The sequence below is a fragment of the Talpa europaea genome (genome assembly GCF_964194135.1).
Source record: "Talpa europaea genome assembly, contig: HAP1_SCAFFOLD_93, whole genome shotgun sequence".
NCBI classification, from domain to species: domain Eukaryota; kingdom Metazoa; phylum Chordata; class Mammalia; order Eulipotyphla; family Talpidae; genus Talpa; species Talpa europaea.
The window spans coordinates 44,917-58,458 of record NW_028168025.1 but is presented as its reverse complement, the minus strand read 5'-3'; the positions used below and the strand labels follow the sequence as shown (position 1 = coordinate 58,458).

The following is a 13,542-nucleotide window of genomic DNA, read 5'->3' as shown; positions in this document are numbered from 1 at the left end:
GGATTGACATGGCAAAGCCCCAGGGGTAGGTCCCGGGCTCAGGTGGCAGAGCAAGACTTCCCCTTGCTGCCTCCTGCAGCCAAAGTCCACACCTGCCCATGTCTGCCCCGGGGCCCACCCCTCGGCTGCCCCAGCACTGGCCGGAGCCTGTGGGGCAGAGGCTACCTCTGCAGCTGGCTCCCCAGGTGCAGGGCCAGTGAGGTCCAGGGGGCTGCCGGCCCCAGAGACAGGCGTCCCTGCCCGGCAGCAGGAGGCCGGGTACCCGTGCCAGGCCGGGGCTCCCAAGCCCCTCCCAGGGCTGGTGTGCAGGCCCCCCTAGGGTGCGGTCACAGTGCCGGCCCACGACCCACGGTCCCCCTCTGCGCCTGCTCTTCCCAGAGCCCAGTGGCACCCAGTGGCGCTCACCAAAGCTTGCTGACCGTGAGCAGCCAGCCGGCACCCCGGGGCCCAGCCCTCCCGCCTGCACAAGGGCTCCGGCTGCGGCTGCTCATCCTCCGAGACCAGGATGAGGGGGCAGGGCAGGTGCTCAGCCCCGAGGGTGCCGCGAGTGCGGGGGAGGGAGCAGCCGATAGGGCTGGGATGGGACCGAGCAGGGGCGAGGCAGACTTGGGTGCGGGGTCCCCAGGGGTGCGGGGTCTGCCTGTACTGGAGAGATCCGGGCTGCGGGCCCAGACGCGGGCCCAGCACACTGGTGGCTGACGGCGCCGCCGGCGCAGCTCTCCAGCGGGACAGTGGCTGCCAGCCCCAGCACCGGCCGGGAGCAGGGGAGGCGCGAGCCGCCAGGAGCCTCGGAGGCCAGTGGGAGGAAGGGGCCCGGCCGGGGCACCACATCCCCAAAGCCTCCCCCAGCCTCAGATCCCTCGGGACAGGAAGCTGCGACTGGGGGCGCCGGCCTCGCAGAGCGGGCAGCCGCCCTCCCCGGCTCGGGAGCCCCTGCCAGCACCCCCGCTGGGCCCTGCCAGCCTCCAGCCCTCTGTGGCTGAAGCGGAGGAAGGCGCGGGCGGCAACAAAGGAGCCAGGGCGGGAAACGTCCCGGGCCCCACACCGCGCGCCCCTGGCCGCCAGAGAGCAGCCGCGCTGGACACGCAGCAGGGCCTCGGACACAGGGACCCGGACAGAGGGCCCCGCGCTCCCCAGGGCCAGGCTGGGCCGGGCGGCGCCGAATGTTGGTCTTTGGAGGAGCCTGGACGGAGGGACAGGGCCCCGCGCCCACCCGCAGTGGAGTGGAGGGGCCAGGGCCGGGGCTCCTGCGCGGGCGTCCAGGTTGGGAAGGTGAGAGGGACAAGGCACGGAGGGGGGTGGCGCCTCCCTGCCCGGAAGGACACTTGGCGCCGCCGAAGGCCGTGTGCCCGCCATGTCTGCTGTGCCCACATTAAACCAGATTAAACCCCCCTCTGAGCACAGAGGACAAAGCCAGCTCTGAGCACAGAGGACAGGGCCCGCGGATGGCAAAGCCAGCTCAGGCTGGGGGTGATGGCACCTGCCTAACCCCAGGGGCCCCTCTGGCCCGACCCCGCCGCCCTGAGCTGTGGCAGGCCCCGGGGGGCCGCGTCCCTCGTGAGTGGGGGCCCATGGGCCTCCCACTGGCCTCTCCCTGGACGGCGTGGGCAGCAGGAGGGAGGCCGAGCTGCAGGGGACCCCTCACCCCGGCGCCCCGACATCAGAGGCCACACAAATGAGGCAAGGGCCGACCAGACGCACTTCTTATTGGTGGTGCCGCCGCAGCGGGGCCCCTCAGTCCAGGGCCACCTCGCAGGGCAGCCGCTGGGCGGCGAGGGCGGCCACGTAGGCACGGCGGAACTCCCGGAGGCGCGGCGCACAGCCCAGCCAGGCCTCCCCGAAGCGGCGCCAGCCCGTGAAGAGGAAGGTGCCGGGGCCAGGGCGGACTCCGCAGCGCAGGGGGGCGCGGATGGAGACCCGCACGGGGACCGCGGAGCCGCCCGCCAGGCGCAGGGGCGGCGTCTGCCGGAGGACGCGGGCAGCGGCTACCGTGATGAGCGACTCGTGCAGCTCTGCGTCGTGGGTCACCCCGACGATGGCCCCTCGGATCACTGTGGGGAGACAGGCTGGCCAGTGGTGCGCGGGCACGCAGGCCCGCCCCCACCGCCCGCCACTCACCGAAGTCGCTGGTGCAGGCGGCCAGGAGGAGCTCGGCGTCGCTGCAGGGCCTGCAGGCACCTGGACATGGCGGGGTGCATGGGCTCGGGCCCCCGGCCTCCAGGGCTCCCCTCCCGCCCCATGAGAGGCCCTCAAGGCCTGGCCGCGGGTCCTGTGGTCAGCCACCCAGAAGAGGGGGGGCTGTGCCCACTGCGCAGGAGGGCCAGGGCCAGCTCCCACGCCCCTTCTTAGGATCCCCAGATGCGGTGCCCCCACGACCTCCCACAACTGCCTTCTGGGACCCGAAGAGCACCCCGGGCTGTGTTGAGTGCTGGGGTCTGGAGCCAGGGGGCAGAACAGAGACCCCAGCCCCAGAGGGTCAGGCCTCGGGCTCCAGGACAGCAGAGCTGGGCCTGCTGCCCTGCAGGGGGTGGGCCAGGTCTCCATGGTGACCAGGCTCACACTGGACTTTTGTTGTTGGGGGCTGGGGGAGGGGAGGGAGGTCACTGCAGGGCCAGGGAGGCTTTGATGCTGTCCCCATCACCCCTCCCCCAGCCCTTCGCCCGCTCTGGCCTCCCCTCCCACAAGCTGCCCCCACCCAGCTGGAGGGGTGGCTGCGCCCACCCCACCCCCACCCCCACCCCCACCCCACCCCCACCCGCCAGCGGCCCAGGCATCTGCCTCAGGCAAGCCCCTTGTCTCCCGCGCCTCAGTTTTCCCTCCGGGCAGTGGGGAGAGGAGCCTTCCCGCCCAGCCCAGGTGGGGCGCGACTTCCTGGCCCCCCAGCCCAGGCCGGCACTCACCATCTGCGCCCAGACCGTGGACTTGCAGAGGCAGCTCCGGCCGCCCCGCGGCGAGCAGCTCGAAGCGGAAGGAGGCCACGCGGCGGCTGATGTCGGGGTGCGGGGTGGCCTGCAGGAAGAGGGCCCCGCGCTCGCCGGGGGCCCAGTGCGCGCAGCGGCCCCGGGCCGGGCCCCCGCCCTCGGCCAGGAGCAGCTCCAGGGCGCCGCCCGCCCGCTCCGCGAAGACCTGGGCGCCCGCGAAGGGCCGCGCGGGGCGCAGGCAGGCGACGCGGGGCCGCGCGCTGGCGTCGGGGCCGCCCAGGGTGAGGCGCAGCGCCCCGGCGGGGTACAGCCACTCGACCTCGCCCTCCGCGCAGGCCAGGGCCAGCTGCCCCACGCTGCCGGGCTCCTGGGTCAGGCCGCTGGGGACGGGACGCGGGCGCTGAGCAGGTCGCCCGGTGCCCACCCGGCGCCGCCCCCCGACCCCGCGCGGGCCCCGCAGATGGGGCAGCTTTGTGGCGGCGGAAACCGAGGCCGCGTTCTGGGGCGCCCCCCCGCCCCGACGTTCGGTGCCGCCTCGCGCACCCCCATCCATCCGAAGGCGGGCGACCCCGCCGCCGTGCCCCTGGGCGGGCGCGGGGCCCTCGCGGGTCGTACCTGCCCCTCCAGCTGCAGCCGTCCTCGGAGTAGCCGGCGCGGGCGGCCGCCGCCCAGAGCCCGCAGCAGAGCGCGCAGAGCAGCGCGGGGGGCGCCATGGCGCGCGGGCGCGCGGGGCTCGGAGCCGCGGCGGGACCGGTCGGGCCGGCGGCGGGAGAGCCGGGGCGCCGGCCGCCGCCCGGGCCGCCCCACCGCCCGCGCCGGCCGCGCAGCCCCCGCGCCCCGACCGCCCGCGAGCGCCCCGGCAGGCGCGGGGGGGCGGCGGGCACCCGCCAATCGCGGCGCGGCCCCGGAACTTTCCGCCAATCGCGGCGGCGCTCGCGGGGGCGGGGCCCGAGGCGGGCGGGGGGGGGGCGGCGACCCCGCGCCCCGAGTGGCCCGCGCGGCCCCACCCCGCCGCTCCGGGCTCGCCGGCCCGACCCGGACGCCCCCCGCCCGGTCCGGGCTCCCGGGACCCGCGGGAGGGAGGGGGGCGCGCGCACCCGGGTCCCCGCCGGCCGTCCCCTCCGGGCGTCCCCTCCGGGCGGCGGAGCCGGGCCAGGCCAGTGCTGCACCGCGGGCCGCTGTCCTCCGGGGCCGGCGCGCGGCAGGTCAGGGCCTCCCGCTGCCTCCTTTTCTGAGGCTCCTCGTCCCGCCCTGGCCCCGAGTGTGACCGACGCCCGAGTGTTGCCCTTCGGAGGGGGCTGGAGGGAGGCGCAGGGCCCGGGCCCACCCGCGGTGGAGTGGAGCGGCCAGGGCGGGCCTCGGGTTGGGAAGGTGAGGGGGACAGGGCCACGGGGGCGGGTGGCGCCTCCCTGCCCCGAAGGACACTTGGCGCCGCCCAAGGCCGAGCGCCCGCCGTGTCTGCTGTGCCCACATTAATCCACAAGTCTTCAGAAGGGCCAGAAAAGCCAGGGCACCCGGGGGCTGGAGCTGGCAGCGGGCCAGGCGCTTCCCCACCGGGCCCTGCCCCCCCTGGCCGCGACTAGGGCAGGGGCCACTGCTCGGGCCCCAGCAGGCCGCCCCGTGCCCTCAGCTGGCGGCCAGGACCCACCCCCTCCCGGCTAGGCCTGGCTGTGCTGGGCGTGGGTGCTGGGGAGGGCTTCCTGGTGGGAGCCCCAACACCAGGCTTCCCTCCAGGGAACCGGTGCCCCGGAGGCCCATGCCGTGTGCGGAGCCCAGGCCGCCCACCTCCGCTGCTGAGCCGCAGAGGCTGGGTGAGCACCTGGGGAGAGGCGAGGCCGGGAGCTCGGCCTGGGCAAGTGGGCGAGGGATCCCAGCTCAGAGGGCCCCGTGCCTGCGCCCAGCCCCAGCCCTCAGTGCGCGGTCCCTGCCAGGGAGGCCCCTGCTGTTCCCGCTGCGGAGCGAGAGGAACGCAGGGGAGGGGGCGAAACCTGCCCAGGGGTGTGAGCAGGGCCGGGGTCTGGCACGCTGTGGTGGGGGTGCAGCCCGGGGGCCGCCAGAGACGGAACACCCAACTCTGCTCCCAGGGAGGCCCTGGAGGCGCAGTGGGTGGGGCCTGGTGGAGCGGAGTGTGACGGGGGTCCCGACGAGCCTGCCCAGCGGGGCGGCCAGCGGGCCCAAGGGTGGAGGCCGGGCGGTGCGGTGCCTGGGCCCCGGCAAGGATCGCGTCTGACCCAGTCCAGCCGGCAGGTGCCTGGGGAGCAGGACAAAGTGGGGGGCCACAAACGGGACACGCCAGAGGGGCCGTCCAGCCAGGCACCTCGGCCGCTAGAGAGTCTGGGCTTGACCTTGACGTGACAGCAGACAGCCCGGGGTGGCAGCAAGAAAGCGGGCGGGTCCCCACTTGCCAGGACCCCTGCCCGGGCGGCCATTTCGGCCAGAGCGAGGGGCAGAGAGCCGAGCCGGGTGTGGGTGGGCGCTGCCGCCGGCGGAGGCGGGCCGCCAGGACCGGCTCCCAGGCCCGGCCAGCCCAGGAGCCCAGCACCGCCTGGGCCGCCGGCACCCCAGGGTGCCACAGGCCCAGCCCTCCCGGGCGCCAGGAAGAGGCAGCGGCGCCCCCACCCCCGCAGCGCGCCGCCCACCTGGGCCCCGGGCGCGCGCAGGGCGCCTTCTCCCTCCGCGGAGACATCCACCCCCCGCGCACCTCGCATCTTCTTGAGGAGCCAAAAATGCAGCTGCCGATTGATCTGCAGCGGAGCTAAAAATATCTGCCGGGCTCCAGCCAGGCCCGGGAAATATCCCATTGCTAGGAGACCGCCGTTACCAGGAGACCGCCGTCGCTAGGCAACGGCGTTGCCGTGGCGACAGCTGGGCCCTGAGTCATCCTCAGCCCTGGCCGCCTAGAGAGGGGCGGCCAGTCCCCTCCACTCCTGCCCGCGGCGGGCTGGGCCCGGGTCGCGCTGGCCCTGCCCAGGCCACCCTGGGCTCCAGGCCTCGCTCCTGGGGGCACCGTTCTGGCTCCGGGGGGGCCAAACACATGGAGGCGTCTCTGCCCCCCCTCAGGCACTCGCGAGGACCCCTGCCTCGGGCCCAGTGCCAGTGGGTGTGGCGTGGGGCTCCACCGCAGAAGTTTGGAGGGGCCCCCACCTGTTTGATGCTAAGCCTTCAAGGCACCCCCGGGACCCCAGGCCCCCTTTCCAGGCACGAAGCGCTTGCCTGAGATGCAGGGACGGTTTGGCCCAGGCGCACTGCCCCAGAGCCCCGGGGGCGGCCAGAGGGCCCAGGAAGCTCCAGAACCACCACCCTGTCCTGGGGAGTCGCTGGGGTGACCCCACATGGGCAGCCCCATCCTCATGCGACAAGGTTCCCCTCTGAGAGCTCTCCAAGATCCAGCTGGGGGGCTCCAGTTGAAGGGTGTCCAGATGGAGGTGCATCTAGGTGAAAGGATGCCCCAGGTGGGGCAGGGTGCCCCAGGTGATTGAGGGGTGCACCAGGTGAGGCGGGGGTGCCCCAGGTAAGCGAGTGTTCCAGGTGAGGGCTGCTCCAGGCAGCGCCCCTGGCCTGGAGGGGGCAGGCTGGTGGGGTCAGGCTGCGGGCTGCATTTCCTGAGGCTCGGGCTTAGCGGGCTGCCGCAGAGCTGACCCGGCCTGGGAGGGCCGGCCATGTCCAGCTGTCCTGCCCCTCTGCACAGGGAGAGCGCGGGGAGGTGGGGGGCGCAGGGGAGAGCACGAGGGGAGCTGCCTTTGGTGTGGAGAGAGCGAGGGCCCATCCTGCCGAGTACCCCTCATTCCCCAAAGGCACGGGGTCTCCGGGCAGCGGGAAATCAGCGCAACTAGTCTGTCCAAGACTTGCGCCCCACGGACGCAGGAGCCCCCGAACGGGAGGTCATGCCCTGCTGGGGTGCGGGTGGCACCCAGGGGTGGAGGGCCAGCCTGAGGGCCTCTGCTCATGCTTCTCCCCAGACTGTCCATACCCTGCCACGCGCCCAGCCTTCTTCAGTCAGTGTCCACCCAGCGCCTGGGCAGGCCTTACGTCCTCATCGCCCAGGGTGCAGCCTTCCCCAGCCCAGCAAGGGGACCCCGTCCGGCAAGGGCCGCACCCCACCCCCAGACCAGCCGGGGTGGGCCAGCCCAGCCGCCCAGGCCTCACCCCAGCCCGCTGGGCCGGGCGGGACTCGCTCCTGGCCTCCCTCTCAGCCTAACGTTCTCCCCTCGCCCCTGCTGTCCCTGCTCCAGGACACCCCAGAGGCGGCACCATCAGTCTCCACCCTCGCCCTGAGCCCCCTGGGACGCCTGGTCTCTGCCCTGCGCACAGGCGTCCTGTCCACTCCAGAGGGGCCCCAGGCTCTGTGCACCCCTCGTGGCCCTCTGCAGCCTCTCACCCCTGGGGCCTGGGCCTCAGGAGACACCTGCCCCGGGCCGGCGTGGCCTGGAACTTGAAGCATTGGTCACTCTGCAGAGGCGCGGGGAGCGTGAGCCCCCGCCCCACCATGCCCGGCAGGTGTGAGGGAGCCTGGACGGCCCCTCCGCAGCGACCCCTCTCGTCCCTCGGGGTCCCCGCGTCCTGCCCGCAGGTGGTCCCAACCCCCTGACACCCCCGGCCGACTGCCAGAGCCAAGGGACCTGGGCCCTCCTCCCGGGGAGGCGGCGGGGCCTCGGCCGCCGCGCGCCGCCGGCCGCCCCGGCTTCGGCCTCCTGCCCTCCGCTGCCCTCGGGCCCGCGCCGCGCCGCCCGCCGCGCGCCGGGCTTGTTGTTGTGCGGGCGCCCGCGGCCGGAGGGGCGGGGTGCGCGCGGCGGGGCGGGCGGGGCTCGCCGGCCCGGATTGGCTCCCAGCGCCGGGAGCGCGCGAGGGCGCGGCGCGGGGCGCGGGGCGCGGGGGGCGGGGGGCGCGCGGGAGGAGCGCGGGAGGCGCGCGGGAGGAGGGAGGAGGCGCCCGCGCGGCCCCTGCAAAGCGGCCTTATTTATCTGGGCACAGCCTCGGCCTCCCCGCTGGGGGCTCCCGCCGACCCTCTCCCACCGGGAGCTTCTCTGGGGCGCGGCCGAGGGGGCCGGCCAGGCCGGGGCGCGGGGCGCGGGGCGCGGCCGAGCCCTTCTGGCCCGGCCAGCACCTCGGCCGCCTCCCGCCTCGCTGGCGCCCATGCCGGGCGCCCCATGACGGCAGGACGCCGGCGCAGGAGCCAGGAGCCCCGGCCCAGGTAGGGTGCGCGCCGGGCCGCCATCGCGCCGCCACAATGAGGAGGGGGCGGGGAGGGGGCTGGGGACAGCGCGCCGCCGGCCCCCCCAGGGCTTACGTAACCGCAGCCCCTTCCCTGGCCGGCCCGCGGGGCCTCCGCCAGGCCTCCCTCGGCCCCTCACCCCAAGGGCCGCTCTCCACTGCCGGCTGGACCAGGAGCGCGCGTCTGCCCGACCGTGTCCTGCTGGGAGCAGCGGGCCCAGCCCCAGCCCGCGTGGGGGGATCCTGCCCCCACCCAGAGCCAGGAGCCTCCCGCCTGGAGACAGGTGTCGGGCGCAGCCCAGGCTGGGAGGGGCCCGAGCCAGGCCCGGCCCTGCCCTGGACCCCTCGGGGACAGGCCTGGGTGCGCTCCGCGGCGGAGGGAGGGAGGGGCTGGCCTGCACTGGCCCTGGAGGAGGGTCAGGCCTCCCCAAGGCTGAGGACCCCAGATGGGTGCCCGGCCGGGGCTGGCCTCCTGGGAGCGAGGGGGTGGGGAGAGGCCCCTCCGTCACCTCGGAAGGAGAGGGCCTGGCGGTAGGCGCCTCTGGGCCCTCGGCCGTGCCTCCCGGCTCTGCACAGGGCGAGCAGATGGCTGCCGCCCCACCTGCCCCTCCCTCAGGCCTTCCCACCCCCGCCGCCGCGGGCCACCGTCAGCCCAGCCGCTCCTTTGACAGGTGCTGGACAGAGCAGAGGTCTGGGCTGGTGGCCGCCCTGAGGCTCCGGCCGGCTTGGCAGGCGGGGCCCCGGGGCCGGCCAGCAGTTGTCCAGAGGGTGGGAGCCCCAGCCTGGGCTGTGCGAACCCGGCACCGGGCAGCTGCTCCAGCCCCAGGAGCCCGGGTGCGGGCTGGCGCTGTGCCCCCACAGGCCTCACTGGAGCAGGCCGGGCGCCCTGGGAGCGGGCAGCGCCCGCCCTCGGCGCACACCCACCTGCAGGGCACAGCCTCCCGCTGAGCACAGGGGCACCGGGCAAAGGGGCCTGGACGTCGCGGGGCCGGCCGGGAAGCCCCGCTGCCGAGGCGCTGGCCAGGTGTGGGGGCCGCCCGCAGCCCCCGTCCTGCCACACGTGGGAGCTGCTGCTGCCCGGAGCGCCAGGCGCGGGCCGAGTGCATGCACCAGGCGGTGCTGTGGGGGTGTGGGTGGCCTGGAAGGAGCCCAGAGGGAGGGCTGGGCACTCCCCTTGGGAGCGGCCGGAGGGCCGAGGTAACTGCCCGAAGCAGCAAGCACTGGGTGCCCCAGACCCAGCCCCGCAGGCTGCAGCTTGGGTCCCTCAGGGCAGAGGGTCGGAGCCCACTCCCCGGCGCCCAGCCCACGAGGTCTGGCTGCCCTGAGCGGGGCCCAGGACCTCGGTGCGCTGGGGCCTCAGCCGGTCTCTCCGGAAGCCCGCGTGCTACGTGGCCGAGGGGCTCCCCTCCCAGAGCCTCCGGTGTGTGGGCGGGGCGGCTGCACCCCAGAAGCCCTGGGAGCGGGGGCGGGGGGCGTGCCGCCGCTGGGTCGTGTGCAGCGCGGGTGCCAGCACGGGTGCCAGCGTGGGGAGTCACGGGGCTCCTCGGTGCCAGCCGCGCTGTCCCAGCCCCGCCGCCCGCGTCACCCTGGCTCCCGGCCGCCGCCGCGGATCAGCTTGACGTGAGTTTTCCCCGCCCGCCCCCGCCCCGCCGGCTCCACAGCGCGGTGGGCAGGGGGCCGGTCACTGCAGGCTCTCGGGGCCTGGCTGTAGCGGCCAGGGCGGGCCGTACCCCCGTCGCACCCCAGAAGTGGGGACCTCGGGGTGGGAACCAGGCAGGCTCGGGCTTCCCGGCACGAGCAGCCCCACAGAGCACCGTCCGGTGGCCGGCGTGGGGCCTGCGGCCCTGGGGGGAGAATGGGGTGTCCAGGGCCCAGGTCGGGAGGGCACAGGGGGCCCGAGAAGCAGGGCAGGAGCCGAGAGAGGCGGCCACAGGAGGTGCGCCTGGCCAGAGGCAGGGCAGCGGGCACGGGCTGCCCCCGACCTCCTGCTGGCCTTGGGCTTCGGAATCAGACAGACCCGGGTGAGGAGCCGGCGCTGAGCCTCTTTCCCCCCACGCTCAGGTCCCGTGCAAAGGCTCCAGCCGGCGTGGGGGCGTGGTGCTGCCCGGCTCCCCTCCGTAGGCCCCCCGGCCAGGTCACCGGTCAGCTTCCTCACCCGCGGGCTCCCCAAAGGAGACTCGTGCCCTCTCCTTGCCGAGGGGCTGAGTAACTGCCCTGTCCTCCCTGGCCCGAGGAGCTTCCTCAGAGACCTTGGCACCACCCGGCCCCAGCCCCATGGCCTCCCTCCCCCGTGGTCACTGGCTTCTGTTACCCCCGGAACTGAGGGACTGAGCTCCAGCCCCGACTGCCCTCCTGTTCCCCTGGCCCGTCCCCCGTCCCAGCTCGTGGCCCCCGGAAGCCGTGTCCCCTGCGTGGCCCTGCTAACTAGACTCACCCTCTGTCCATGCAGCGGGACTCTGGCCATCCTGCCACAGGGTCCCCGCCCAGGGGAGAGGCTCGTGGGAGGCAGGGATGCTCGCCCCGGGGAGGCCCTCTGGGCGCCAGGACCCCACTGGAGGAGGCAGGGTGGAGGGCGCAGGACTGGGCCTCTGCTGGACCCCAGGCCCAGGCCTGGGGAGAGCCAGAGGCGAGGCTGGGAGGGGCTTGCTGGGCGAGTGACCCACTCGGGAGAGGCGGCTCTCTGTGAAGCCCCCGCCCCTGCAGACCTGAGGCCTGGGAGGCACGTCCTGAGTCCTCCCAGGAGCCTTGGGGCCCCCCTTGTGCTCCCTGGGCTCCCCCAGGCTGCCTGGGGAGCTGCTGGGAAATGCTGAGGCCACCCACCGTCCACCCTCCCACTGGCGCTGCCCCAGTCCGCCAGGCCGGTGAGAGCAACACCCACGGCAGTCACCCCCGCCCCGGGCCCAGGGGCGCGAGCCCCCGCAGCCTCGCGGGGAGGGAGCCTCCTCCGGAATTCCATTCCAAATGGAGGTGCCCCCCCACCCCGGGGCGGGGGAGGATAGCGCGGATGCTGCAGGCAGCAGCTCTGGGCCGGGGTCTCCCCAGCAGGCTGGCAGCTGCCCCGGCCCCACCTGTGGGGTGCTCCGGCCAGGTCCTCCCAGACACCTGGTGCCCGGGCAGGAACAGGTGCCAGGAGGTGGGGGCTCTGGAGCCCTGTGGCTGCGCGGGGCGCCCGGGCCGCCGAGGCACGGGCCGGCTGGCAGGGACACCGGCACTCAGCTCGGCCACCTGACCCGCGCCGGGCTTGTCCCAGCTTTGAGCGGGGGCGGCAGGGCGGGGGTCGTGGGGGCGGGGCGGGGCGACGGCAGCCCCGGGGGGGGGGGGGGGGCGCTGCCTCAGCACCCCCTGCCGTCCTCCCGCCCGCGCCCGCGCCTGACCCTGGCGGTCGGGAGGGCCAGGGCGTGTGAGGACGAGGCTGGGGGAACGGGAAGGGAACCCCGCGATGCCCGGGTCACCCACGCGCGCCCGCCGCGCAGCCCCCCGCCCCGGCGGCGCCTCAGCCCAAATCGGCTCCTGAGTTATTTCTCTGCCGGGGCCGCCTCCGCCCCGCCTCCGGCTCTTCGCGGAGCGCGCTCCCCTCCCCGCGCTCCCCTCCCCGCGCTCCCCTCCCCGCGCTCCCCCCCCCCCGCGCTCCCCTCCCCGCGCTCCCCCCCCCCCCGCGCTCCCCTCCCCGCGCTCCCCTCCCCGCGCTCCCCTCCCCGCGCTCCCCCCCCGCGCTCCCCCCCCCGCGCTCCCCTCCCCCCCCGCGCTCCCCCCCCCCGCGCTCCCCCCCCCCCGCGCTCCCCTCCGCCCCCGCCTGCAGCCCCCCTGCCGAGCCGGGGCCCACCCCGCCCCCGCGGCCGCCGCTGTCCAGGGTGGAGGCTCGGGCGGGCCCGGCCGGGCGCTGTCCGTGGTGCTGCCGCGCCGGCCCCGCCGTCGGGGAGGCCCCTGGCCGGCGCGGCCTCTCGCTCCCCGGGACGGGGCCTGCTGCGGGCAACGCGTCCCCTCGCCGGAGGCTGCGCTGGCCCCGGGCCCCCCATGGCGAACCTGCGGGCAGCTGTGGCTCTTCAGAGCCTCCGGGTCCCGGTCTGGGCACGCGTGAGAGCAGCGCCCCCCCACCCCGCACGGCCGGCCGCCCGCAGGCCGAAACCCGCCCCCGGGCACTGGCGGGGCGGGGGCTTCTCCCTGGCCGCGGGGGCAGGCAGCATGGGCACCTCCTCTAGGCCAGGCCTGGCCGCACAGCCCGGGCCCGGGTGATGTCTTCGGGAGAGGGAGGGGCAGCTGCCGAGGGTCACGCCGGGTACCCGTGGCTGCCGGGGCAGGCAGGCTGTGGAGCCCGTAGCTGGGCTGGCGGCACGAGGGTCATGCGTTTCAGGGAGCCCCTGGCCCCGCCAGGCCGCACCCCTCCCCAGGCGTGCCGTGCCGTGAGGGCTGTCCCGCCCAGGGCTTGCGGGCCGGAGGGCGTGGTGCTGGGGCAGGGGCGTGGGCCGGGTTGCCCCCCCCCCCGGGTTCTCCTCGCCCTCCAGCCTCGCCAGGCTCTGGGGCTGCTGGTCCCTCAGGTCTTGGGAGCCTTCCCCACGATCCCCTGGGCTGAAGGCCTGTCTCTGGCGGGGCAAGGGGAGGGGGGCTGTGAGTGCTGCCTCGGCTGCCCCCGCTGTTTGTGGGCGCAGGCCTGGTCCTGGGGTCACCCCCAACCAGGAAAGGAAGAGCCCGCTTCGCCCTCAGGCCTAGCCAGGGCTACGCGAGCCGTGCTCCCAGCCGAGGTGTGTGGTCCGGGTCTGTGCCCTCTGCCACCCACTCCAGCCCCGATGCCTAAGCAGGGAAGCCGGGGTCTTGCCCCACTCTGGGCCCTGCACGCAGCCTTCCAGGGCCAGCTCCACCACACCCTGCCCGTGGTTTTGGGGCAGACAGCTCACTAGCCTTGGCCTCGGCTTCCGGTGTGCGGCCTTGGCAGTGTGCGTGCACTGGGGGGGCCGGGGCCCAGGGCGTGCCCGGTGCCCTCTGCTGGCCCTGCAGGCCCTCTCTGGGGAGGTGCTGAGCCACTTCCAGTGGCTGTTGGTCCCGGGGCTGTGTGTGACTCTCAGGGAGTCTGGAGCTACTGCAGGGTCCCGCTGGGCGGGCAGACCCCAGGGCCCTCGCCCTCAGCCCCACCTGCCCCCAGAATCCTGGCTGCCAGGTACCCCCAGAGTGCGGGGTGTCTGTTCTGGTCTATATCGTGGGGACCCCTGCACCTCTGGGTGGGCAGAAGCCCCGTGCTGGTTGCAGGCAATCCCGGCGCCTGCCGTCTGTTCAGGAGGGCCCGGGCTGGGGGCCCTGCGTCAGTGGGCCGGGGGAGTCGTGGCCGGAACACCCGGGGTGGGGCCCGGCCCCCCGCCTCTGCAGAGGACAGCACACTCACGCCCCTCCCGGCCTCCCTGCAGAGCGAGCGGGGAAG

The 13,542-nt window shown here is 75.5% G+C and overlaps 1 protein-coding gene across 2 annotated transcripts; it reads right to left on the bottom strand.

Annotated features, from left to right (window-relative positions):
- Positions 1-1,626: 1,626 nt before the first annotated feature.
- METRN (meteorin, glial cell differentiation regulator) lies at positions 1,627-3,728 on the bottom strand. 2 transcript variants are annotated; one of them, XM_084259773.1, is made up of 4 exons: positions 3,537-3,728; positions 2,901-3,301; positions 2,119-2,178; positions 1,627-2,051 (listed from the first exon to the last, which is right to left on the bottom strand). In XM_084259773.1, the coding sequence occupies exons 1-4, from the start codon at positions 3,632-3,634 to the stop codon at positions 1,735-1,737; spliced, it is 876 nt and encodes a 291-aa protein (XP_084115899.1). In that variant the 5' UTR covers positions 3,635-3,728; the 3' UTR covers positions 1,627-1,734. The 2 variants fall into 2 exon arrangements, with proteins under 2 accessions (XP_084115899.1, XP_084115898.1); XM_084259772.1 differs by lacking the exon at positions 3,537-3,728 and having other exon boundaries at positions 2,901-3,484.
- Between the last annotated feature and the right edge of the window lie 9,814 nt (positions 3,729-13,542).

Excerpts from the sequence above, each read along its gene's own strand:
- METRN (XM_084259772.1), bottom strand. The coding sequence starts at position 3,474 with ATGGATGGGGGTGCGCGAGGCGGCACCGAACGTCGGGGCGGGGGGGCG. Across the intron at positions 2,179-2,900 it reads CCACGGTCTGGGCGCAGATG|GTGCCTGCAGGCCCTGCAGC; the intron begins GTGAGTGCCGGC and ends CGCCATGTCCAG. Across the intron at positions 2,052-2,118 it reads CGCCTGCACCAGCGACTTCG|TGATCCGAGGGGCCATCGTC; the intron begins GTGAGTGGCGGG and ends GTCTCCCCACAG.